The sequence below is a fragment of the Grammomys surdaster genome, unplaced genomic scaffold, assembly GCF_004785775.1.
Source record: "Grammomys surdaster isolate TR1022 unplaced genomic scaffold, NIH_TR_1.0 333, whole genome shotgun sequence".
Classification (NCBI taxonomy): Eukaryota; Metazoa; Chordata; class Mammalia; order Rodentia; family Muridae; genus Grammomys; species Grammomys surdaster.
In genome coordinates, this window is record NW_021604752.1 from 624,367 (window position 1) to 651,021 (window position 26,655).

General features: G+C 42.9%; 1 protein-coding gene and 1 non-coding gene across 2 annotated transcripts in view; one reads left to right on the forward strand and one right to left on the reverse strand.

The window, feature by feature from the left end:
• The window catches only part of Cdk6 (cyclin dependent kinase 6), a 165,658-nt gene that overhangs the window by 70,051 nt on the left and 68,952 nt on the right, over window positions 1-26,655 (reverse strand). Inside the window, exon 3 of the mRNA XM_028778291.1 lies at window positions 14,957-15,124. Coding sequence (XP_028634124.1) covers window positions 14,957-15,124 — 168 coding nt within the window. The remainder of the gene's footprint in view (window positions 1-14,956; window positions 15,125-26,655) is intronic.
• Window positions 1,773-1,879, forward strand: LOC114630208. Its single transcript, XR_003712783.1, has one exon. It is a non-coding gene; the product is annotated as a U6 spliceosomal RNA (small nuclear RNA).

Here is a 26,655-nt window from a genome sequence, read left to right on the forward strand (position 1 = left end):
CACACACACACACACACACACACACACACACACACACACACACACACGGCTTTAGAACGGCAGACCAAATGGAAAGTGTTGGTTTAGGTACTAACTTCTTTGTAGATGGGACATTCCTGAGAGACTTAGTAAAGCTAAACAAGACAGTGCAGGTTATATAAAGGCTGGGCTGAGAGCCTCAGGAATTTCTTTCAATTATATTCTTTGCAGGTCTAGTAACTGGAAGAGTTCTCATGCGACACATATTAAGAAATGTGTGCTATTTGTGACATTAATTCCTAATCCATGGTATAGTGAGTCATTTATGCACCAGAGAAGACTCTACTCTACTTGGGAAATACATTTTTTTCAACATTATCTACCACTTATTCCCAAGAGAACATGGTCGCACATAGAAGATTAAAGTGCTTATTCAGACTACAGAAAGGAAACTTTCTTCTTGCATGTGTGTATGTGTGCATGCAGGTATGTTTTGTGTTTGTGTTTGTGTTTGTATTTGTATTTGTGTGTGTGTGTGTGTGTGTGTGTGTAGGCCTCATTTTTGCCTTTGGGTGTCTTCCTAGATGGCTTTCCATTTTAGTTACTGAGGCAGGGTGTCTCACAGAACCTAGAGGCTACCAGTTCTGGCTAGTCTAGCTGCCCTGGGGAATGTGGCTGCCCCTCAGATGTCATCTCTCTGGTTTTATATGGGTCCTGAGAGTGAAAGTTGGAAACTCCTCATGCTCTGGAGGCCAGGGCTTTATCCACTGAGACATCTCTCCAGCCCCTGCTTTAATAATTTACCAACTGTCACCAACCAGTCGTCCATCTTCTACCCACGGAAACACAGTATGAAAATGACTGTCTTGTGGTCTCTGGTTTACTCTCTAGGTGGTCAAGTGCTGTTATGTTGGAGTCAAACTCAATTCTCCACCACCACCTTTAGCTACTCGCCTAGTAGGTGAACGTGAGGCATGAAGAGGGACAGACAGGATGGCATGTCACACTGTGCTTGATTGAATACAGGCTGATGGTTTGTTCACAATAACATGCTCCTCTGTTGGAAATTCTCCAACGATCTGGATTTGAGTGTCCAATTTCCTATGTTAAGTGAAGAGATAAGGTGCTTAGAATTAATTCTATTTTCTACACAGACTTTAGTACTGCTGAGATAACACAGATAATGGGAGATACCTTCCACGTATGGATTCACTAATTTTAAGACTACTAGAAAGTATTCTAATAATTCTTTCTAGTATTCTAGTAAGAATACTAGAAAATATTTCCTTTGAGGAGTGATGATTATGATGATGATGATGATGAAGAAACAGGCTCTTTAAGATACCCTACCAATATGTGTGGTCATCTAAGTTAACAGGATGCTGGTAAGAAAATGGGCTGATTGTTTACATTCATTTCCTTACCTGTCTTCATGTGCAGGTACAAAGAGGAATACCATTACTACAAAATTCAATTATTGCACTCGATGGAGGACATTTTCTTTTCATATACGAACTTGTTTAGTTCTCACTCCAAACCCACAAGGTACACTTTGGTGTTTTCGCCACCTTAATGGAGATTTGGGCACGGAGCAGCTGAAGTATTCACTGAAGGTCACTCAGCTGCTGACTCGTCAGTGGCTGCTTCCTGACTGCACTCTACTGTATTGTCTCTGTGACGAAGTGAGATTTTACAGAATTGCCTCTCTGTCTATAGCTGAAAATGGTCATAGAGAAAAGGGGATATATTTCAGGAATATTAGGATCAGTTGAGACTTCAAAGTTAATGCTGTCGTGCTCGCTTCAGCAGCACGTATACTAAAATTGGAACAATACAGAGAAGATTAGCATGGCCCCTGCGCAAGGATGACACACAAATTCATGAAGGGTTCCATATTTAAAAAAAAAAAGAAAAAGAGAAAAAATTAACACTGTTAAGAAGGAAGAAACAAGAGAGGAAATTCTAAAACAAGATCAGTAGAGTCACTGTGTAAAGAAAAGAGGACATTCTCTTGGGACAGTGTGACCTATTCACAGATACCTATTGAGATACAGAATGCACATACATCCCCTACCCACAATGCACTGGGAAGAATATCAAGTTTGTAGCATTTCAAATCCCAATGTCTTCTCAGTCCTTCCTAACTTAACATGTGGCCTAAGAAGGTGGCAGTCAGTAAATACATGATGTTACAGGTGCCAGGAGGCAGGGATACAAACATTGAGGCCAGTTCTTCTGGTTCTTAAAAACTTCAAACTAAACATACTTTTATAAGCAGTGTACACTTCCCTCCTTTGTACTACAGCACAACTCAAAGCCTTGTCTATGATGGACAAGCATTCTGCCTGAGCCACGTTCCCAAACTCTAACGGAGAGTTTTAGACCTGTTCCTTTAAGGTTCGGTGAGGGAAGCAGGTCAAAGCAAAAGACAACTTCAAGCAAAGCTAAAGCTTATAAAGGGCTGAGAAAGAACCAGTTCCTTTCTTTACCTATTCAGCCTTTTGAATACTACTTTGAACTCCAGACTTGGAGCATTAAAAAACGAATCTAAGGTTACTATTAAGAAACTGAATGGAGGGGGCTGGAGAGATAGCTCAATGGTTAAGAGCACTGACTGCTCTTCCAGAGGTCCTGAGTTCAATTCCTAGCAAACAGAGGGTGGCTCACAACCACCTGTAATGGGATCTGATGCCCTCTTCTGCTGTGTCTAAAGACAGCTACAGTGTACTCATATAAATAAAATAAATACATTAAAAAAAAACGAATTGATGAGCCGAACCAAGAAAGACGGATTGTGGTGAACCCAGGCCACATAAACACGCCCATACCGAGTACACGCTACTTTTACGACGGCTCCAAACACCCAAGAAGTACACCTCTTACCAATTACTAGTTGGTGAGTGTAATGCATGGGATGTCCCAGCTCTTCCCTCAAGGAGCTTGTTGTCTAATGAAGAGGAAATGACAGTCTTTTGTGGCTGTTTAGACTGTATGCACTCATTAGGGTTAGTCATATAATGACCACATGTGAGCTATATAATTTGTCAACTTTAGCAAAAACTGGACTATGGGGATTAAAAAAGAAAGAGAAACAGCAAGGTGTCTAATTAAACACAACATAATCATGTTACTTTAGGCCCAATGAATTAAAGTAACAGTTACTTAAGTCTTCAGGCAGGGGAGGGATATATTTTAAAAAGAGTTCTGAGCTCTTTTCCCTGAGATGGCTCAGTAGGTAGGGCACCTGCTGTTAAGACCTAGGATGCACATGGTGGAAAGAAAAATGGGACTTCTTTAAGTTGTCCTCTGACCTCTGGAAGTCCCACCCCAACACTAAATAATTTTTTTTAAATTAAAGTGTTTTTTGATAGTCCCTTTAATATTAAACAATTCTGAACTGTACAACTAGTGGGATACATTATACAGATTCTTGACTATAAAAATAGCACTTTCTTTTCAACAGAAAAGCCAGTTTATCAGGAGAAATTACTACGTGTAGTCAGCATACTGCTAGTGAAAACGGTAAAGATGACATTTGTCTATTTGGTTTCTAGAACAGCATGATTAAAGACAGTTAGCGTCAAAGATGCTTGATTTAAAGGGACATTTCCCAGTTCCTCCCTCACTAGCCCTGCTTTATTTTACATCTAACTATCTCCGGTTTCTCTCTCTCTCTCTGGAGACACCCCACCCTTGAACACAGATTTGACACGGAGTATAGCAGCACAGGCCTTTAATTCCAGGCAGAGATGGGCAGATCTCTGTGAGTTTCAGGGCACCCTGATCTACAGGACCAGGCCAGCCAGGGCTGCAATCATAGATGAGACCTTGTTTTGAAACAAAAACAATAGCAGCAACAACACATAAAAACCAATGTTCATGCAAGTCTCCCTGCCAGTAACTAAAACACAAAAAACAGAAACTAAAAAAACAAACAAACCTGTTCTTTGAGAATTCCTTATAGCACACACATATACTATGAGACATGATCAGACTCCCTCCCATCTCACCAGCTGCCTCCAGATCCCCAGTTTCTTCATACACACACAGATCTCCCCACCAGCCCATTCAGCACAGTGTGCTGGAGTTTGGATACAACACAAACAAGCAGTTCTGATCATGCTCTCCAGGAACCTTGCTCGTCAACCTGTACACACATATGTTGTGTGCAGAACACACCCGTATCCCTGTTTTGCCATCCAATCTTTTCCTCATTCTTGAAGTGAGGGCTCAGAAATTCCCCCCCCCCAAGAAGCCTTTCTAAGATGAAAAAGTACTTGTTTCTAGATGCACACGGATTTACTTAGTTCGGTAAGATATGCAGACGACATATACATATATGTGCATGCTTCATATATGCAATTCATACTAATTTAAGGAACTGAATCAACAATATAAGTTGCATGGCTATTAATAAAATCACTTATTTCTAAAGAATAATTCATAATTTTTAAAAAAGTGTGCTACCTCACTGTTTTTAAAACCCAGGCTTCGTTTCTGTGCAGAACTTCCGTGTGAAGGCACCATCTGCAAAACACTCCTAAGATTTTTCAAGCTCAGCAAACGTTTGCTGATTGCTATGGCTAGTGAAGAATCTAAGGACGTCAGTTCTGGTTGGCGTAGGGTGCCTTCATCTTCAACCTAAGCGTTCAACATCTGTGAAACATTTACAGAATAAAGTAAATGATGCGTTATAAAAATCACTGAATAATCCATGTGCCTTGGAGAGGAAGCAATAACAAAAGTTTCTACCCACACAGAGGTACTGTGGCTTTGGGAGTCTTCCAGACCAGTGAAGGGCTTGCCATTGGTATGTACCCAGCAGCCACCTGTATTTCCTGGCTAGGATAATCAGATTTTATTCAGGTAGCAGTAAGAGTTTCTATACCATGACTGGGCTATGCAGAGGTATGTTGGTGATGAAACCCAAATTAAAGTCGGAAGTGAGTTTCTGGAAGACTGTCATTACAAAGATAATGAATTCCACATAGTCCCTCACTGTTTCAGATCCTGCTTAGAGCGCAGTATTTGATTATAATATCCAAGATGACATCACTGACCCAGTTACACCAGCTGTAGAATTACCTATCTCCAGACTTCTTTGTTATATTAAGAAATGAATGCCCACTAATTAGAAAACATTGCATTTGTTATTCTGTACCTGTAACAGTATATATGCTCACGCAAACAATATCTTAAAAAATCTGAGCATCTCAGATTTGGTGATCACCAGTAACGGAGTCCAAGAAGGGAGAGTGCATGGGGATTAGTCAGGCAGAGAAGACAGCAAGGGAGCATCAACAGGCAGAGATCTGAGGGAGCAGGTGGGAATGAGGGCTGAGGCTCAGGAGGCTCAGAGGGAATCCTGGGGCAAGACAGATGATGTCAATGCCTCTAGAGACAATTGACAGCCACGGCCGCAGATACCAGACTGACTGCTGTCAGATCATTTTGGATGCTTTATGAGTGGGTGGACACAAAAAGGCTGCACAAAGGAGGTACCCAGAGACACCTGGAAGAGATGAAGCAGAGAGCTCACAAGCATTTCATTAAGGGGGAAGAGGGGCGTGAAACACATCCTTTTGGAGAACACCGAATTCACGAATGGGCCCCTGCTTCATTCAATCTTGGTAGTACTATTTTTATGACTTCACCAAGATAGTGAGGTGAATGAACAAGTTCAAAGAAGTTTGCTGCACTCGAAAGAGAAAGAGGGAGAGGGAGAAGGAAAGGGAAATGGGGAGGGAGAGGGAGAGGGAGAGGGAGAAAGAGAGGGAGAGGGAGAGGGAGGAAAGGAGGGAGGGAGGGAGGGAGGGGGGAAAGGAGAGGGAGACAGAGGGAGACAGAGAGAGACAGAGACAGAAAAAGACAGAGAGACAGACCTCAAATGCTCATTCCAAGACCAGGTAGCAGCATCACAAACATTTGCACAGTGAAGGGAAGACGAAGAACAGAAAGACTGGATGCAAGGTGTGGAAAATGCCTCAGGTAAGTCTAATGCAGAAAGGTAAGTAAGGAATGCTGAAGGAGCCTACAAATGGCCTGTACATATATCACAGACTCTCCCCTAGCCACAACCCCAGAGAGCTCTGTTAAAACAGAAAAAGGTATGAAAGTTCACTCACCCACACTGACCCATCTGGAACACTGAACTCTCAAAATAACGCTACCAATTTAAAAAAAGAACACAGGTTAAAAATATTGATTAAAGGAACGTAAGGGTTTTAAAGGAGGAGTTGGCTCAGTGATCTAAGGTACTTGTCACCAAGCTCCAGGACCTGTTTGAGCCGTGACCATACCAACTGTCGTGACGCGACACAACTGCCATGTACTTTACAATCACAGAGGCTTATGAACATGTGTTTCAGTTTGTAAAATTATATTTTGAATGTATTTTTCCCTTAATTTTTAATTTTATGTGTATGGGTATTTTGCCTGCATGTATTTCATTGCCCATAGAGACCTGAAGAGGGTATCAGATTTCCTGGAACCCAAGTTACAAACAGATGTCGGTGCTGGGACTAGAACTCTGATTCTACAGAAGAGTAACCAGTGCTCTTAAAAGTGCTAAACCATTTATCCAGCCCCTAAAATTTAGATATTTTGAAAAAAAAACTGCCAGAAGCCCACTGGTAAAATACTTAAAGTTATGTTTTGGGATGTGTGCGCTGGGTAGAATACTTGTCAAGCATGTGAAATTTGAGCTCTAGCTCTAGCATGGGTGAATGTGTGTGTGTGTAGATAAGATTTGGTCTCTAACTCCACTGAAATGTCTGCCAACTTAAAACAATACTGATTAATTTCTCATTTAGTGACAGGAGTGTTTATGATTAGAAGTAGTTCACTGAGATCCAAGTATGGTCTGTGACAATCCAACCAGACATGTATCTACATAATCAAGAAAAATTTAAATTTCTGTGACACAGCTTAAATCTAAATACTAGATTTTAGCAACAAGAGTTAATGGAACAAGCTGGGATCCCGATGCTACAGGTAGATAAGAGGCGTGGCGGCACTTTTCAGGGAAGCAAGGGCATAATGGAAGGCCTTTCCAGACCTCAGCGAGCTCCATGTGCTCCACACGAACTCACTTCACCACAGATGTTCTACAAACGTTCTCTGCGCATTTACCATGGGCTTGTGCAGTATGCTGAGTGTTGAAATGTATTTCACAATGCTAACGAAATGGGTGACAACGGCCAAGCAGATGGAATCACACCTCGAGAGCTACCACAGTACAGGAAATCAGAAGCACGGAGGAGAGGCCACACTCAGTGGTCCAGGAATCGGGCTGATTTCAGACAGGTGAGGAGCAGTCTTAAAGACCAGTTCATTAGGTTGAGGAGGGGAGGCCAGTCTGAGGGAGCTGGGGTGTGCATCTAATGGCTTGGGGACACAAATGGCATAGTGATGGGATGGGCAGATCACAGGGTATGTGGATGTATTTGGGGAGAACTCAGGGACACAGACTTATGGGCACTTTGGAGCCATGGGCAATTTGAGCTTGCTGTTTTCCCACAGTGGTCCACACTGCATGCCTGCTCTCATGGTTCACTCCTGTAAGCCAGTTTTGTCTTTCCAGGAAAAAAGAAAACTTGCTTCTCCGCCTAACCGAGGGTCGATCTTTCACCCACTCTTCAGAAGTTGAGGAGTTTACAGCCAGGTAAAGACATTTTTAGGAGCGCGGGTGAAGATCCTGAGTTCAGGAATCCACTTTACATTCTTGCTAATAACTTTTTCTTTCCTTTACAAAGGTTCCAGTCTCTCCCCCCAGCCCCCATCTGCCTTTTCTAAACTAGTAAAAGCTAGTTTTCTGGAACTAGATTACAGACAGACTTTGGCCCATTTAACAAGGTCAGACTGTTTATTCTTGACAGGATTCTTTCCCATTGCAAAAAGGTACTTTTAAATGCCACATTCCAGACCCAGTGCCAGTAACCCACTGAAGCATGTTTTCCCACAAGAACAGATACCATGTGCAGTCCCTACCTCACTGAAATCACCCAGCCTTCACAAGGTGCAGACAGTATTTAATGCCACCATGAACTCGATTAACTGAAGTATATCCACCAAGTACTTGCAAAACACATTGCAGAGCACGGGTAACCTTTACGATGCAATTAATCAAAACAGAAGTGGGAAAAAGAAAAACAAGGAGTTTTAAAAATTAAAAAAAAAATCAAATGGCAGAAGAGGATAAATCTGGAATTTTATGCCGCTATCCAAACCTAGAAGCCGTAGAGCTTCTCATTCCTTATTTTGGGATTTTTTTTTTTTTATGGTTGAGCTGTTAAATTTACAGCCCCATTTTTAGACTCTGCCAAGCCTTCAGAATAAACACATGAGCAGCATTAAAGTACATTCACCCACGCTTTCCCCTTCTTTCATTTCCCCAAGATGAGAAGGTAGGCTATTCCTCCACAGCTAACTGTCAAGTCTAACCTTCATAGTTACGAGGGATTTAAAAGCCATCAGCACCCTGGCAGACACCAGGCCCAGCAATACCACTCACTTTCCATGTCAATCCCTAAAGAACGGAGAGTTGAAAGCTGGGGTAGATAAAAGGGTGGTCTCAGCCAAGGATATCACTGAGACACAGACTTGAGAAAAATAGTAGTCGGGTCAAAGGTCAGCTGGGAATCCAGTATTATAGCATCATCATTTAGAAAACAAACCTTAATTCTCGAGAGACCTGTAGAGATAGACAGAAACACTACCTCCATCAACTTTCTCAAGCACCCTCATGGACCAAGCCAAAGGACCTACAGTAAAGGTTATTATCACCAGCCATTTCTTAAGGTATCATGGTTTCACCCAAGGCCTTGAGAAATCTTAATCTTTAAATAAAGACACAGCACACAGGAAACGTAAGTGTACAAGTTAGGGTCATGGATGAGAGTTTGTGATCATGAATCAGGAAGGACAAAGTCCGAAGGTTAATGGACACCCAGACAGACATTCGCAATAGAAACGTTACTCTGTTGGGGCTCGAGAGGCTCGAGTTATTATCAGAAGGGACAAAGCAAAGTGAGATGATAAGACGAAATCTGTGTCCAGGTGCTCACAACTGATGCCATGATGCAGGCTGCGCAGGGGGAGGAGTTGGAAATGTACCCAGTGACTTATTGTGAAAATAGGGAGTTGGGAAGCAAGCTCAACGAACAACAGAACATTTAGTGACATTAGATAATCAGTCCTACAAACTGATGTGTCCGACTGGTGATGAGGAGAGAAAAGGAGGTTGGGGCCGCCCTGTAAACACGCGTACAAGAAGCCCCGAGCTGGGATTCATTATTTAGGTACTGGAAAATCTGGGCCTCACTGATTTATTCACCCTGTGCAAAATGTGAACTGAATGGAAGAACAATTAAGCCAAATGTTACAAAATTTCATTAATGTATCTTGACTTATACTATGAGATTATTAAAGTGCAGACAAAATACCTCCTCTCCCTCATTCGGTGGTTGTGACAGCTGCAAACAAGAAGTTCACACAGCTAAAGAACTATAAAGGACACAAGAATCCTAGTTATAGAAACATTGTTTTACATTCCTTTCCAAGGACAGTGCCTCACAGTCTGGATATGGAAATAATACCTTCAGGCCAGGCAAGCTTGTGAAGAGGAAGTTGTTTTATTACATAAGGTTTTGGATCATTTCCTGACACGGCACTGAAGTGTATTCCCATAGGAATGTTAAAGGTAAGAGACAGGAACATTCTGTCATCTTCTGGAGGCCCAGGGAACCACCACTTGCAAGGCTTCGCTAAAGCACCTGGTCTCTGCAACCTTAACATGTGAGGTCTTTATCTCAGGCTTCTGAGATCTAGTGACACCATATCCAATGTTTATGACAAGGTATAAAAAGCCAGGAGACAAGTAGTCTCCACAGACACCACACCTGGATAGGACATGCTGGCCAAATATGTACAGTAGACTTGAAAGAAAGCCAATCCTTTCTTTCAAATAAAATATTCCCCAGGCAGGAGCATTACAGCTTACCTACTTTTGTCTAGAACTAATTCAAAACAGTCACCACTTAGGAAGGACCTGGCCTTATGTGGGCAAATGAATGCCTATCTTTAGGGACAAGGAGAACACTCACAGATGCATCTCGTCAGTATATGCGCACATATGCAGACCCACCTACAGGGGTTTTCTATACAGTGCAGAATTCCTCCTCTTTTGTACATGGGAGAAACTCATCCAGTGGTCATCGACGGCCACCCTGACTGTGAGCAGAGTCAGCCTATCGGACGGTGACTCAGTCATGTTTTATTACCACCGAGAATGAGCAACAGAGGGATCTGGACGAGATCTCGTGTTTGTTTTGGCCCTGGCATTTTCCACGTACGCAGCCCTGGGAATCCTAAAGAAAAACGTGTCCTGTTCCCAGCTCTGCACTGCCCCCATTGTGTTCCACTTCCCTCACTGGTCAAAGTGAAAACGAAAGCCACACAAACACCCCATTGTTAGCTATGAAATATGTACTGGCAACTGCAAGTATTAACAAAATAGCCCTGCTTGTGTCATGGCGAGAGGTTGAGACCGGAGGGCGTTCCAGGAGCCTTTCCTGCTTCAGAGGTGTGTCCTGAACTTTCGCTGAGGTGCTGAGGAGACAGGACTTTGGGGTTTTTCCATGACACTCATGTAATGCTCTGGGTTTGGTTCATTCCGTATGCACTGGCAGCCTCTGGAGGCTTCTGTGGGAGCCACTCAGCTGCCGAGCCTGTGGCTCAAACCCTGCCAGGTCTCCATAGTAAACACAACGTGCACAGAGAGGAAACAAACATAAAGAATTTGTTTTCTTGTATAAAAGATGACATTGTTCTTCAACTTCTGGTCCTACTTCACTGTCACTTGAGCGAGCCAACGGGGTGTCATGCAAGGAGTTTACTCCAAACACACACACAGAATACAAGTACAGATTACTTGATACACACACATCCAGTGGAGCTGAATGCCGACAGGTTCTGGAAGGATGATGCTGTGACCCCTGCCAATATCCCACGTCCTGGCACAGGTGACCAGTGTGGGTTTCTCTGTCTTCAGACTTGGTACATCCATGGGTCATGTGGCTCCACAGAAGGGGAAATTCTTCCCTGATTGATTGTATTTTCCTCTGTTTCTAAAGACACATTCCTTCGTGTGACTGTTAATGTTCAGATCTATTTCCCAGTTCTGCTTGTAAGCTGTGAGAGCAAGGACCTCGTCCGCTTTAGTTCAGCATCACCTCTAAGGTTCATAGACAGAACCTGGCACAGAAGAGGTGACTGGTAATTACTGACTGAAAGCCAGAACTCCATTTCCTTTCCTTTCCTAAGCATGTAAAAGTCTGTCTGAAACTGAACAGTTTCTTCAGTGTTTACCAAGTGCTAACAACACAGAGACAGGGACACGTGTGTGCGCACACTTTCATGCACACACACCCCTATTGCCTTAGCCTGAAACAGTGTAAGTATTTCGAAGTGTCAAACTGGCAGTACTAAACCTTCAGTGCCACTAAATAATCCCCTAAATTTTTTTTTTGCGTCTCTAACAACAGCCTTACTAGGTTTACTACTGTCTCTGGTGATTTTTTTACACAGGAAAATGTTTGCAGGACTGCACGACCGTTAATACTGAAGATATAGACAAAAATAAAGAGCTTTGGAGGAAAGTCTCATGCGAAAATGCTGTAAAGCTTTTACAAAGATCTAAGAGTACAAGCTACTGTTAAAACCAACCAAACAAACAAAGAAACAAACACCAGTCACACAGAGACAGGTGAAGAAAAAGCTGTCTAGTAATTCTCCTATTCCTTTCTTTGGAAGATGTTAATTATCTTAGAAGAATACAAAACCTCTTCTAAAGCTTGCTAGTATCAAATTACAACAAGTTAGAGAGAATGTCCTTTAGTAAGCGCAGTACACTATCCCTGCAAGTCCCGCAGCTCTTCATTCTGATTCAGCCAGGTGTCTGAGAATTTCTGTACATGCGAGACCCAAGTTCAAACCAGCTTTCAGTCTTTACATCAGCCCAGACTATGGCCTGTAACTGTCAGGATTTTTGCTCAGAGATTCTGGCCAAGGAACTCAGTCAACACCACGATACAGAATGAGCTTGGGCATTCGAAGGTTTGACTGAGTCCTTCACTTTAATACCAGTGAGTAGCTATGTGGAATACTGAAGCCATTAAATGTATAAGCAATTCTCCCCTGATTTTTCTAATGACTCAAATGCCTGTGTCTGCATGTTGGCATTTCTTAACTTATTAAAAAGTATTTCTTAAATGCCCAGGATAACATCCAGGTGGAACAAGACTGAGTATCTCACTTCACGTGACTCACCACTGCTTTATAAGTAAAAGCCCCAAATAACTACCAACAAGATAGAGAATATCATGAAAGCTCATTCTCTAGGGGCTGGAAAAAAGGCTCAGAGGCTAATAGCAATTTCCATGCAATAGTGAGGACAGGAGTTTGGATCTCCAGTCTCCACACAACAAGCCAGGCATGCCACAAATAACTCTAACTGAGAGGGAACTGACTGCTTCTACTGGCCTCCTAATGCACATATGTTAGCGCACCCTGCAACTATCACTATCTGTCTCTCTTTCTCTCCCTCCCCCCCTCTCTTTCTTTCTCCTCTCTCAATTTTTTTTTTTAAAGACATTAAGCTAGCAACACCAAGAGGGTTTGCAGGAAAGCTGTGTGAGCCACGCCTTGGAAATGAGCAATATACACATTTTTCACAGCAGTTAAGATGGTGGTCTCAGGTCAGTTAACCTGCAAATCTCTCACCAGTCTGCAAATTAAGTGGCTTTCCATTTCCTTGTGTGACATAACCTACTGTAAAATGGGTATTTCTAGGCAGTGGTGTGCAGCCTATTAAAAGAATACTAAAAATAATCAGTTCAGTGATTCTGTTTTTATACGTGTATGTAAAAATCAAAGCATCATTTTATGAGGTGGATTTTTCCTGTAAGCAGAAAAAATACTAACACGTGGGAAATATTTAAAACGCAGTACCCTAAAGAAACCATCCCTTTTAATATTACCATTAAATACCAAACATCGTACTTTGGAATGAAGTCTTTCCCATTTATTATGTCACTATGGTAAATATAAAACAGACAACACAAACTAGACATCAATATATCTAGCAATAGATATATATTTGCCATTGCCCTTTTCTTGGGGTATGAGATCATTAGTCTGTATTTTCCTGCTTAAACATGCCAACTCTCAGCAAGAATGGGGTGTCAACTGATGTGACTCACAAGCTGGGTTATCATTCTTTGAATTTAATGAGGAAAAATTAAGCAAAACTCAACTGGGTTTTCTGTTTTTATTTATAGTTACTGTGGCCAATTTAGGGGGGTGAAGCTGACTCACCCTCTTGCCCACCAATTAATGTGCCCAAGGAGTAGTTCCTCCCTGATCCTCTTAATCACAAAGCCTATTCAAGCTTCTCCCCAGGGTCCCCCAAAACAGGCACAGTCACTTCCTAGGGAAGCTCAGTACCTACCTCACCCTTCCCATTGGGGAAGCACACAAACTCAGGTCCTTTCTGGTGTGGTTATGTAAACGTCAGAGGCATGCTTCACTCCGACCCAAGCTGAGGCCTGTTCTTTAAATATCCACTTGGGCCTTGTCTTCTGTGAGGTACTGGCAAACACTGAGCCAAGTAAGATTTATCTTTCAAGAGGCACAACATATTTCAAAGAATGCTCCAGAGCAATCTGGTGCTGTGGTTAAGTATCCAGCGTTGGGAACGGAGGGTTTGCAGGTTATGGGATTTCTGAACTCGGCGTAGAGAGGGAAAGAGGAGGAGGCAGAAGAAGGTTTTGTGAGTTGAATGTTCTTCCCGGCCAAGTGAGTTTTTTTTTTTCTTCATTTTCTCCACTCCTGGACTTCACCTTTGCTGCTGATACTGCAGGAACCTGGGGAGGCTGCTTTTGTTGTTTGTTCTTCTGTGTAGAATATCAGCCTTCCTGGAGCACTCGTGTCAAGGATGGAAGCAGCCAATTCTCTCCCTCACATTGTACAGTGGTCAATGGTTCTATCTCACGTTTCCCAACAATGGCCCCCATCCGGGCCAGGGTCTGCGTTCAGCCCCTTGCAGGCTGAAGATGGATTTTTTTTCCTCCTAAGTTTTAACTTGCTATGTCTGAGGGCAGCTTTCCTACAGCTTTATTCTCTGTATCCATCTCCCGTCCGCTAGTAACACAGCAGAGGAAGACAGCTTCACTTCTAGCTACTCACAGAGCACGTTATAAGAAAAGAATTATTAATACCGACTATCAGGGTGCTCCTCTTAGATTCTGCAGACTTCAACCAGATGGGCTAGAAAGAGAAACTGGAGTTAATTAATGGTAAGGCCCTGGATCTGCATGAGACAAAGAACAGTAAGGCTTAAGTTCTCTGCCAAATCAGGGCCTCAGGTCCTCTCTACTCCGGCCCATGTGACACTACCTTCAGGCTGGGAGGTGTTACTCATTCAGGTCTCTCAGTTCACTGTCAAGTTAATTTCTCTAGTCCCTGGTCATCATAGCTCCAGAGGAGTGGTTATCCTGACTTGGCAGGTGGTGTGGCTGTTTCTCAAGTACACTGTGGACCACGGGTGGCACTCCTCCTGCCTGCCCAAACCTGACCCAAGCTGTGCCTTCTTCTACATTATGTATGCAACTTAAAAAAAAAACACAGGTTATAGCAAAACACATTTAGAAGCGTGTAACAGACTCTTTCCTGGTGGCTAAGATGCCAACAGGCTATTTCTGCAATCGGCTCCCATCCATAACAAACCCAGTCAGATGTGTCTGAAGTCGTAGGAAACAAAGCCCCTGCTTTCCTCTTAGCCACAGCTAGTAAAAAAGCACACAGACATTCAGGTCACAGGCTAAATGTGGGCAGAAACAACATGAGGAGCATGAAGGGGGCAGTTTGTCAATTCAAACAGGAAAACTAAGTTTAACGAAAGGACAATGATCTCACTTACCACTGAGGTAAGGGCCATCTGAAAACTATAGATGCGGGCAAGGCCAAAGTCAGCCAGCTTAATTTGTCCACTGCTGGTCACCAGAATGTTCTGCGGTTTCAGATCACGATGCACTACTCTGTGAGAATGAAGGAAGTCCAGACCTCGGAGAAGCTGAAACATCATATCCTAAAGGAAACAACAAAGATACACCAGTCAACAGACGCTCAAAGCAGTGTGTACCAGCCACGGGATCCCCAGCAGTCGCCCGAAACGATGCCAGCCTCTCACCTCTTCATGCTCCCACAGGACAATGTAAAACACTTAACTCCCAGCGTGCATTTTATTAGGAAAGGACAGCGTAAGAATAGTTTCCCCTGGTATAGGAAATGTTCCAGAAGGCTAAACCTCAAACAAGCGCTGGTGGTTAGTGCTGGAGATGGGAAACAGGAGAGGCCTGAGTGGACTGAGGGGGACTGAATTTTACTTCACATTCTTTTATTTGTTAAGTAATTTCAACAGTCAGTATATGGCAAATAAAATAATGTTAAGTATTTCCAAATACTTATTAATGGTTATTTCTATAGTGATTATACCTAAGTGTCACTTTTCTTAAAGTTTTCTGTTTAGCAACTAATTCAGCCTAAACTACAACACTGAGATAAGTCGCCCTATTTTCATAGGTCAATAAACTAATACACTGAAGAAAGTGATGAAGTAAGTAAGTGTGGACACTGGGTCAAGGTCACAACACAGGGTCTTGATCTTGTGAAGAGGATAAAATCAAAACAAAACATAAAACAATTTAAATCTCTTAACATCATCCTTTATTAGTTAATGAAGAAAGAAATACAGAAAACAAGGCAAGCTACTTAAAGTCCCGGACTCGGTGTTGTCACGATGGCTGTTTCTCTTGCCATCTCTACCCTGAACTTGAGCTGTTTGCTCCCCATGAGAAATGCCTGAGCTATGAGCCAAAATAAAGCTCTTCTCCCTGAAGCAGCTTCCAGTTAGATACCCTGTCATAGCCATGTAACATTAAAATGAGATTGTTGCTGTGATAAACCTGGCCATGTGGCTCACAAGTGGCTAGAAGTGGTGTCTGTGGTCTGCGGGAAGCATGTACAAGCTGCAGGCCAGAGAAGTCTTAGTAAGCAGAACTCACAGGAACATTCCAGTCGGAGCGTGCAAGGCTAGAGTGTCAAACGGAGACAGCAGACTGCAATCATGAGCTTTCAGATGCAAGAAGAATTCAACCAGGAGCTGGACTGCGGATAATTGACAAGATAAATAAATGTGACTGAGTTCTGCTGTGCCCTTAATGTCTTCGTGAGGCTAAATGTAAACCTGGGATCCTTAGGCAGGAGGTACTTCAAGACAGTAGAGCATCCAGGCTGTGGTGCGGTCACTGCTCGCTTCATTTAGACAGGTTTATAGTAGGATTTCAAAACCAAAAAATGGAACAAGATAATGCAAAAAGAAAAAAGAAAAGAAAAATCTGAAATCTGAGAGAGAGCACAAAGTGCCTTAGAGACAAGGACAGGGCTGAGGACACGAGGTGAAAGCAATTATAGATGTAAAATATATTAATTAGCGCTAAGAAAGAGAAGCCATACTTTCCACGAAGACAGTACGCAAGGTGCCTCTGTGATCCCGCTCATCGAAGAGGTCAGAGTATAAAACTGTAAGCTCATTTCAAAATCTGGCATCTGAAAAGGTAATCCCAGATTTAAAAGCAATAGCCTGAAAAAAGAATAGCACCACATAGATCCCCTATTTCAAAGGGCTGCCCAGGGAAACCTATCCCTGGGTTTGCTGTGCAGTTGCTTGGACGTCACTACAGCCACACTCACAGAGGGCTACTCTCAAGCTGGCCTCAGAACTTATCACCTGCATGGTGGTATTCCCAGGCAAGCAGAATGCAGGATATACAACGTAATCGATGCTCACGAGGTTCCAGAAAAAAAAAAAGAAACAATGTCTAGCAGGGATAGAGAAGTTGGAAAGAAGATCTAAGAAGAAGCTGATGCATACAGATGTGGAAGGGAAGAAGCCTGTATTTCAATGGAGACTACAACATTATTGGAGATGCTAGGAATGAGTTTCAGTCATGCTTTCTTCGCTATCCTCACGTTCTTCTCTTTTGCAATAGCTTGGAGTATCTACTCCATATTACTCTATGTTGTAAGAATGTAACTTTTTTTTTTTTTTGACTTTACAGGTGCACACAGCTAAGAGTCCATCCAGAATCTCAGGAGACTGGATTTTTCAACAGTATTCCACTTATTACCACTGAGGATTCTTGAAACCAGACTGAATAAAGTTTGTATTAATTATGAAGTGGCCAGGAGCCCATGAGGGGCAGGAATGGAGTGCTATCCTTTGAATGTGAAATATTCCTCATAGGTCTGTGTGTTTGAACATGAGGTTCCCCACTGATAGCCCACATCTGCTGCAGCTGTGGAGCCTTTGGGAAGTCAGGCTTGTTAGCTGTCTTAGTCCAGGAGAAATGTCTTGAGAGCACAGCTGGCTCACTCCTGGCTTGGCTTCTCTGCTTCTTGGCTGTCTCAGACTTTAGCTGCTATAGTTGCAACCTGCTGCCGCCTCTGCCTTCCTCACTATGACAGGTTATTCTAAACCACTCTTCAACTGAATTGCTTCTGTTCAATATTTGACTAGGGCAGCAGACAAGTAACTACGAGGATCGCTAAATCAGTTTACTGAGAACAACACTGGTCATTTTCTAGAGTTTAGAATTGTCTTCTTGAAATCAAATCCTTAGCTTTTCCACCTGTCACATGGAGAAAATAGCATTTACTTTTCCTAATAAGAGCTTCAAATCAACCAACATAATGCAACATTAAGTTTAATCTCAGGCACACAGTAAGCATTTAGCAGATGGGAATTATTAGGCGGGAAATGGCTGTTTGCCTCCTGTTTCCTGGGAGAGTCAGCTTCACAAACAACTAAAGGAACATGCAGCCAGCACTGCATCCTGCTGTCCACAAGGTGTGGAGAGGGGACATGCAATGATATAGGAGAGTGGACATGATTTCTGAGGTCCCCTAATGGGCATTCGGAGCTGGCAGGGCTACCTCCTAAGCTTCTAAATGTGGGTATCTTGGAGAGGGCTTGCTTTGGTGAGGGGTGGCCTTGCAATACTTGAGGACTATTATCAGTCAACAGGAGTGTGAAAACGAAACACAGGATGCCAAACCAAGCCATCTTTTGCTGAGGCAAATCCGTCTTTATTGGGAGCACATGTACACAGCTTGTAAGCACAGGACTTTTAAAAAGCATGACTAACTTCAAGTCATGTCATGCTGGCTCGTCACCCTAACTTCCTGACCACTAAGCGTCGTTCTCTTAAAGTAGTACAGGGAGAGACTCTGCTTGGCTCATGTTGCACTGTTCAAACAACGTAAACAGACAATCCACAGTATTAAAAACTAAAAACTTGGACTAACTTATTAATTAATAAAGCCCATGTGAATTTATAAAAGCCTGAAACATAGAGTAAAAAGTATGCACTTCCTTTGTGTTTCCATATAGTGCGTTATAAAAAATAGTAAGTATATACAACTTTAAGTTTAAAGAAGAATTGTATGCAGCAGAGGAAGAAAACCTACTTATAATTTAACTACTGAGAACAGAGAAAATGTCACTGTCAAATAATCTTTGTGGATCTTTCTGGGTTTTTGACATAACATACATTATATATAGAAATAAAAATGTATTAAATGTTAATATGTATATGTTATTTTGTGTTAAATTATAGTTTACTGGATTTGAAAAAAGGTCACTGGGTAGAAGTCCTTGCTCTACAAGCCTGATGACCTCGGGGCAACCTCTAGAATCCACAGCGGAGAGAGAAAAGTGACTTCACAAATTTGTCCCTAGACTTTACACACAAACACACAGACACACTCATACAGACACACACACATACACAGAATCACAGATACACAGACAAACACAGACACAGACACAAACACACACACACACACACAAACATACACACATACACAGATACACAGACACACAGACAGACACACAGACAGACAGACAGACACACACACACACACACACACAGACGCACACATGCATACACACAACTATTGGGAAGATGTTGTAAGTTACTACTTTTATACAATGTAGTTTTTAGTGGCCGTGTAGTCTTCTTTCCTGAGGTTTGTCGGAAGTATATTACTTAATTTTATTTGGTGTCGTTTTGGGCACCTATAGTAGAGGTCAAGCTCTTTGTCTAAAGCAGTGGTTCTCAACCCTCAACCTGTGGGCTGCAATCCCTTTGGGAATGGAAAGACTATATATCATAGAAAACACATTACAACCTATAACAGTAGCAAAACTTTGGTTATGAGATAGGAAGGAAAATAATTCTATTCTAGGGGTCACCATAACAGGAGTCTGTATCACCAGACTGCCTTGACCCATCAGCTTCAGAAATGACACAGAGACTTATATTTATTTATGAATGCTTAGGTCTTATAGTTAGGCTTGTTCCCAGCTAGCCCATATAACTTAATTAGTCAGTTTATTCTAACCTATGTTCCGCCATGTGACATGTTACCTCTCCTTCAGTCCTGGGACCTGTTCCTTCCTCCGTGTCTAGCTGGTGAATCTCCAGCACTTGATTCCTTCCCAGAGTTCCCACCTCTGCCTGAACGCCCCGCCTTTCCTCTCTTGCTTCATGTACAGGCTCTCAGCCCTTTATTAAACCAATTAGGTAATGGAGAAGAATGTTTACGAAACACTGAGACTGGTAATGCTTAATAAAAATGAACAATACCAAAGTCTAGACAGTGTTTAATAATAATACAGTTTGAATAATACAAAGACAACCTTAACACAGAAGATTATCTCAACAAAAGGGTCTCAGCATTAGGAAGGCTGAGAGCCACTGATTTAAAGGCTAATGTGACTTGTTAATATTTCACCTAACAGGGATTAAGTAGTGTGGGGTCATAACCTCTCAGTCAGCCCATGCTAATGATACCTGGGGATGGTCGTTCTAGGTAATTTACCACTCAGAGCTGGGTGTGGTGGTACACGCCTTTAATCCCAGCAGCCTGGAGGTAGAGGCAAGCAGATCTCTGAGTTTGAGGTCAGTCTGTCTGGTCTACAGAGTGAGTGCCAGTACAGTCAGGGCCACACAGAGATACCTTGTCTGGAGGGCAGGAGGACACTGAAAACTTGGGCACCAAATTAAGACACAGCTCCAACTCCACAGAATAGTAATAACAAAGGAACTCCAGAATCATTCAAGAACGTGCTTCAGCTTAAGAGGTGGTTTTTATAAAGAATTCAAGGGATTATCTTTGTGCTTTATTCCACTTTACGGTGTTATAAGCTATACTGTCGAACAACTCCAGATTTTAATATAAATTCACCTGTCCTATAGAAGTCCCAAATACCCCACAGTAGCCAAACTGAGGCAGTGCAATGAGCCCAGAGATGCATGAACCCAGGGGTACTCTCAACTTGGCTCTTCAAGGTAAGCACACCTTCAGAGGTTCCCCCTAATACCCACAGAGCGCTGTCTTGGTACAAATGGATGGTAAACCATCTAGTTAGTCACGTACTGAGCAGTCACGTGGGGGCCACACTCTTCCTAAGCCACATGACAGGAAGCACATTTCCACAGGACTCTAAGGCAGAGAGAGTCTGGCTCTGGGTGACAGTGGCTTCGAGGGAGGTCAGCCCTCCGCTGCTCTATCAGAGACTTTAGACCTTACCCTCAATCCTAGGAATATCCAAGCTTTGTTAATGTTGCTTTCAGGAGCTCTAGAGCTTGAACCTGCTTATTGCTTTAAATAAAAAATAATCTAAAAGTGGCCCTGAGTCTTATAATGGGTAAAAGCTTTATTGTAGGGCCCTATGTTCCATCTGTAGAGATGCAGGCTAAGTTTTGAATGATACTGAAATAGCCAATGTAGACCATCTGACAAGTCTCAGAAATGGCAGCTTTAAAATGAAAATGACTAATAAAATGAATATATATATACATAAACAGGTATATCATTGAGTTATTTGCTCATGTTCTCAAAGTTTATTCCTAAAAATGTATGTCTATTCATTCAAAAATGAAAAATAAGACACACAACAACGTAGACAGTACCACTTATTTTTCTCCTTATAATACACAAGCCATGTTCTTTTGCAAAGATGTTATTACAGTTTCTTCAGAGCTGGATGCTGTGGTGCACTCAGGATCTGGAGTTTCAGCCCAGTTTGGATTACACAGCAAAAACTGGTCCCTCCGATAAAGCCCTGATCCCTACATATTCATAATATTTTGTTCCCAAAGAGTGTCTGGTGTCTGCAGTTTAAAATGTCACATGTAAAGCAGGATTTGTCCTGCCAGCATGGTGGCAGCAGATTGAATGACGCCAGATGTCATGGGTATAGGAGGTGTAGAGGTGTGGTAGAGGCTACCTGAGCCAGCCCATGGTTAAGTCAGAGGGAGGGCAGCTGACTCAGAGCAGCCGTGAGGGCTAGTAGTCCCAGAAGCGATTTTTTCCTTATCACTAACACTGATGATACACACATTGTTAATTGTACTATAGGACAGCGCTGCCTTACCTTCTTGGACCATTTTAACTTTGTGCTCAGTACTAAGCCATTCACATTACCTGGGAGCCAATCTATATAACTACTTCATCTGGCAAAACTTGAAAGTCTGCAGGCTCCACCACAGCTCCTACTTTCCCCTCCTCTCACCCCTGGCAACTATCTTTCTTCTGATTTTACTCTAGAAACCTCATGTATGGAATCACTGTACATCATCTGGGAACGGCCCGTTTACTTAGGGTAAGTCTGCAATGTGCTATGTGTAGGCTTGGCTTTTTCGAGGCTCTATAGTATTCAAACACAGTAATTCCCACCAATTCATCCACAGACTGCCTCTGAGTCTTGGCTTCTGTGAGATAGGCTGCTTGGAACGTAGATGTGCAATTCTTTGCAACCTCCTCTTTCAAGTCTTTTGGATACATTTCTCAGATGGGACTGGTGCTATTCTTAGCACCTTTAAAATCTCAGTTCTTCCACAAAACAGTGCAATGTTGTTAAATATATGACAAAACAGAGACTAGCACAGCCACATTAAGGTCCTGTTCAGGGAATCAGGTGGGTTCACTCTCCCCTTGGGAGATTGTGCCCACTGCTTTCTACACTCTGGGCACACCTGTGAAGGACAACCACATCAAGTTTACACTTCTGACTTAACTCAAAGCTCAACAGACCCCTGCTCCTATTGTGTTGTCTGATCAATTTCTAATGGTCACGACAATCTTCAGGGACTTCTATACACAGCCATGCATGGGTAAGACTGACTTCTCATATCAGTTCACAAGAGAATGTTGCCCGCAAAAACCACAAAGAGCAAGACACTCTTAGGAAGCAGAATCCGGCTTGAGGTAGAGTCTTTAAAATACTCAGTTGTATGAGTGGTGAATTTAAAGTGAGCAATTAACCAAAGCTTGGAGACAGGCCCCAAGAGTCACACATGAGCTCTGTTCCAAAGAAGAGCACAGTTAGGCTGTGCTCATTTCCTCTTTACTTAGTGCCTGTCACGGGGCATGAGGGAAAAGACAACAGCCAAGCAAGGTGGCAAGCCACATCACAGGCCAAACAGAGAAACAAAGGCCCAAGACCTCAGAAGTGCCAGCTCTCCACTGCTTCAGTCAAATGGATAAAGGCATGGTCCAAATTTAATTCACCAAATGGCACTTTAAGGAGTCCATATTATTATTTTTTCCCTAGAAGTGGCGAAAATGCTGAGACAGCAAAGACTCTGCCTCAACTACATAGAAATGAGAAGAAACTCACTTTCAGCAAAACTTAAAATGGCACTGGTATTCAGACGACAAAGCAATGACACAGATGGACAGTCTGGAAGAAGAAATCATTACCTCATCACAATGGCTATTATTAACCGGCTGTAGAAAGTCATCAGGAAATGAAACTACAAACACGCAATGTTAATTATAACTTCTTCAGAGCAGGATATAAACCCCAGCACTGTATAAACAAGAAGGTATGAAGCTGAAGTACTTGGGTTACTGGCCAGTGACACAAATGATCCTGGATTTATGCACACCATTCTGCGAAACTTTCTTTAAAGACTGGACAGCCTGCTGGGACTACTGCCCCATTTCTGCACGTATCCTAAATGAAATAACAGCCTCGCACTTGCCAACAGTTGTACCATTCCCTGTTTTCCTTCTCGATTCCTTCTTTTCAGAGTCCCCCACATTACTTCACACTTCCCTCCTATAGGAGGTAACATGTAACAGAAGTTAGTATCTGTGGCTAGAGGGCACAATCGTCTGCTGTCTGCAGACACCGTGGTGGACAGCTAGCCAGGAAGGGATGGTCCGAGGCTACCAGGACAATTCTATTTCCACTCACAAGCAATCGATTCAGGGGTGGACAGGCCTGTGCGGGCGAGCTATCAGTCTTGGGAAGCACTCTCCTCCTTGGTAAGAGGAGCTCAGCACTGGGCTCTCACCTTCCTTCTACCTCCCATCAGCCTCTACCCATGTACAGAAAATGAACCGGATTCAGAGGTACGAGTCTGGGTTATGAATTTGTGCTTAGTAGTCAAATAAACTAAGGTAGGTCACTTGCATCTTTGTGAGTCTTTGTTCCTACGCCGACAAAAAGCAAACAACTTCAAAAAGGGAGATTTAAATAGGTTCAAAACCATCTGTATACTTACATGTTATATATAATACATTAAGTAGAGTATTATATACTAAAATATTTAGTATATTGTAAACTACACACAACGACCAGCTACCCATTTATTTAAGAGAACTATGAAGCACATACAATGTGTAAGACATTGCATTAGGCACTGTTACACAGAAGCACCCAGAGACTGAGGCCCAAGGGACTCTGACTTTAACAAGGATAGAAGACGTGAGCTTGTACCTACACAATTCAAGCTGGTTTGTGACAAGGACCGCAGAGAGCATGCACGCTCTTATAGGCACTGAGGCTGAAGGATCTCCAGAGCCGAGCTGAGCAGTGGGCTAGGTCTGTCTGCTGTGGGGAAGTGTCTGCCGTGTAAGAGCACTAGGGGAGAGAAGTTTAAAGAGCAGGGTGCTTCAGAGTTAGGAGCCCAGCTGCGGCCTCACCAGGCAGGACCCTGGAGAGGACACACTGCTAAAGACATACCACACTACAGAGAGCATTACAGCTAGGTCTCTAAAGTATCGTACCTTACAGTGGGCAAGGAATACAAACGATCAGGTGATTATTATTGAAAGTTTAGCATATAAGATGAACAGAAGGTGAAAAAGGAAGTTGTTAGTCGACTAAGGGCACAAAGTAGATCAATAAAAAGAGAGTAAGGAAAAATAGCAATCGTGGGGGCTTTCATGGGTTTACTACACTGTGATGTCTTTTGAGAACCTGGTCACGTCTCATCCAACATCTTGTCTCAGGTTCCTTATTTTAAAGACTGGACAACACCCTCTCGTAGAGTGGTCGCGATGAAACTTCCAGGGTGAGGAACGGGCTCAAAAGTGGTGTCACTGGGCTGGAGAGATGGCTCAGTGGTTCAGAGCACTGACTGCTCTTCCAGAGGTCCTGAGTTCAATTCCCAGGAACCACATGGTGGCTCACAACCATCTGTAATGGGATCTGATGCCTTCTTCTGCTGTGCCTCAAGACAGCTACAGAGTACTCATGTAAATTAAATAATTAATTAATAAAATTTTAAAAAGCGGTGTTATTAAATCAAAGGTTCCACAGTCATCAATGGCAAGGGCATCTGACAACATGGGGTCATCCTTCTTCTCGCCAAGGGGCATGCTTTAGCCTCCCGTCTTCCCAAACACTTGTTATCAGAATCAACAAACACAACTGTGCCAGCACCAAAGGACAGAATCATTAGTTAGCATTTTAATTGAATTGAGTGTCATGTGGACTGAACTTAATTTGAAATTCCACAGACTGCTAGCCTTAGGTCTGGAAGGATTTCAAAATTTATGTTATTATTCAGTGAGCAGAGGATCTGTTTCTTTTCATAAATAATCCAACTTTCTAAGGTACATGTAATTGTTTTTTTCTAACCTACTCTTAGAGAAACTTTCCTTTGAGGCCTCCAACGGTTGAAGGCTACTTCTAACTGTCTTTGAGTGCTCTTGCATGTCAATACCTATATAACTCAAGAATGTACTTTTAATTTTACTGAGTGGTCGCACACACATTAGATATAGAGGGTTGGTAAGCTTCCTTATGTAATTAACTCTGGTTGTTTCCTCAGCTTTACAAATCAGAACTAGAACATGACATTATTTCCTTATGTTAACCATTACTGACCCGTGTGCATTCCAGTGCAGAGAGGCAGGGGTGTGTGGGGGGGAATGGGAGTAGATTCTGAGAAGAACACTTAGCTTCATTTGGTCAAAAAATGGTCTTTACAAGGGACTTTATTATGGGTTATAAAAGACTGCTCACCACAGTGTACCTCTTCACTTGAAAAACAAAAGCCCTTGCACAGTGGTGAGAGGCTTAGAACGGCACAGGGAGCAAACTCGAGTCTTCTTCCCATAGACACATCTGCACACACTATCTGTTTTGGGGTAGAGCTGCCTGCTTAGCTGTTTATAGGGATTCCAGTACTTCCATAGCCTTCCTTCCGTGTTCTTGCAGATCTGAAGCCTCTTAGGAGAGAGGTGAACCCTACACTCTTCACTAGAAGCCTCTTGAGTCTACAGGAAAAGGCTGCAGGTGGTCACACGGAGTCAGGAAGATCAGGGAGGCCATCAATGGAGGGGATTTGGAAGCCAACGCTGAGACCCGTGCAGATAACCTGCGGAAGCGGCATGACAGGGATCTGGCAGGCTAACGTGACAACTGCCTTCAGGACAGGAAGAGTCCAGACAGAGGAATCTTAGGAGTGTAGGCACAGCTACCTTACGGATGTTTGCAAATGCAGCTCCCTAAAACAAGGTTCTGAACCTCTTGAATGGTTGTTTTCCTTACCATGCCTCTGTCCTGTTCACCTAAGGCTCCCAGTCTGCGTTTGTGCATCTGGTTTTCTGCGTACCACAAACTGTTTCTCATTTCTTCCTAGGGAGTCATGAACCACCAGCCCTCCTTATTCCTACAAGGTCAACAGAGACAAAAGCCCCACAGGAAACCTCTTAGCTTCACCTGAGCTTTCGGTACTGCCTTGCTGTGTCTATGGTAAATTTCCTTTTCTATCGTCTACCATGGCTGCCACATTCAACGTCTGCTGTATTCTCTGTCTACTTCCATTAGCAACGCACTTCTCAAGAGTATCTTAGGATCTAGAAGTGTAGTGGTTCATGTCTATTTCGCCAGCACTTGGGAGGCCAATGTCGGAGGACTGCAAATTTCAAAGTCAGCCTGAGCTACGTAAGTGAGACCCAAGCTCAGCAAAACAAGCACCAGGGACGTAACTCAATGGCAGAGTTCTTGTCTGCGACATGGGAGACGCTGGGCTTTACTATAAGCAACACACACACACACACACACACACACACACACACACACACATCCTTGAATGTGAGCTCTAGCTCTGCCATCTTACCTAACACACAGCTTCAACTTTTATATTGGTTGTGGTTGGAGACATCTCAAGTCCTAAGAGCTGTTAGGGCCACCCCCAAATGTTCACATCTCAGTGCTTCCTGATATATTTTCTAGAACATTCCACAGCAACA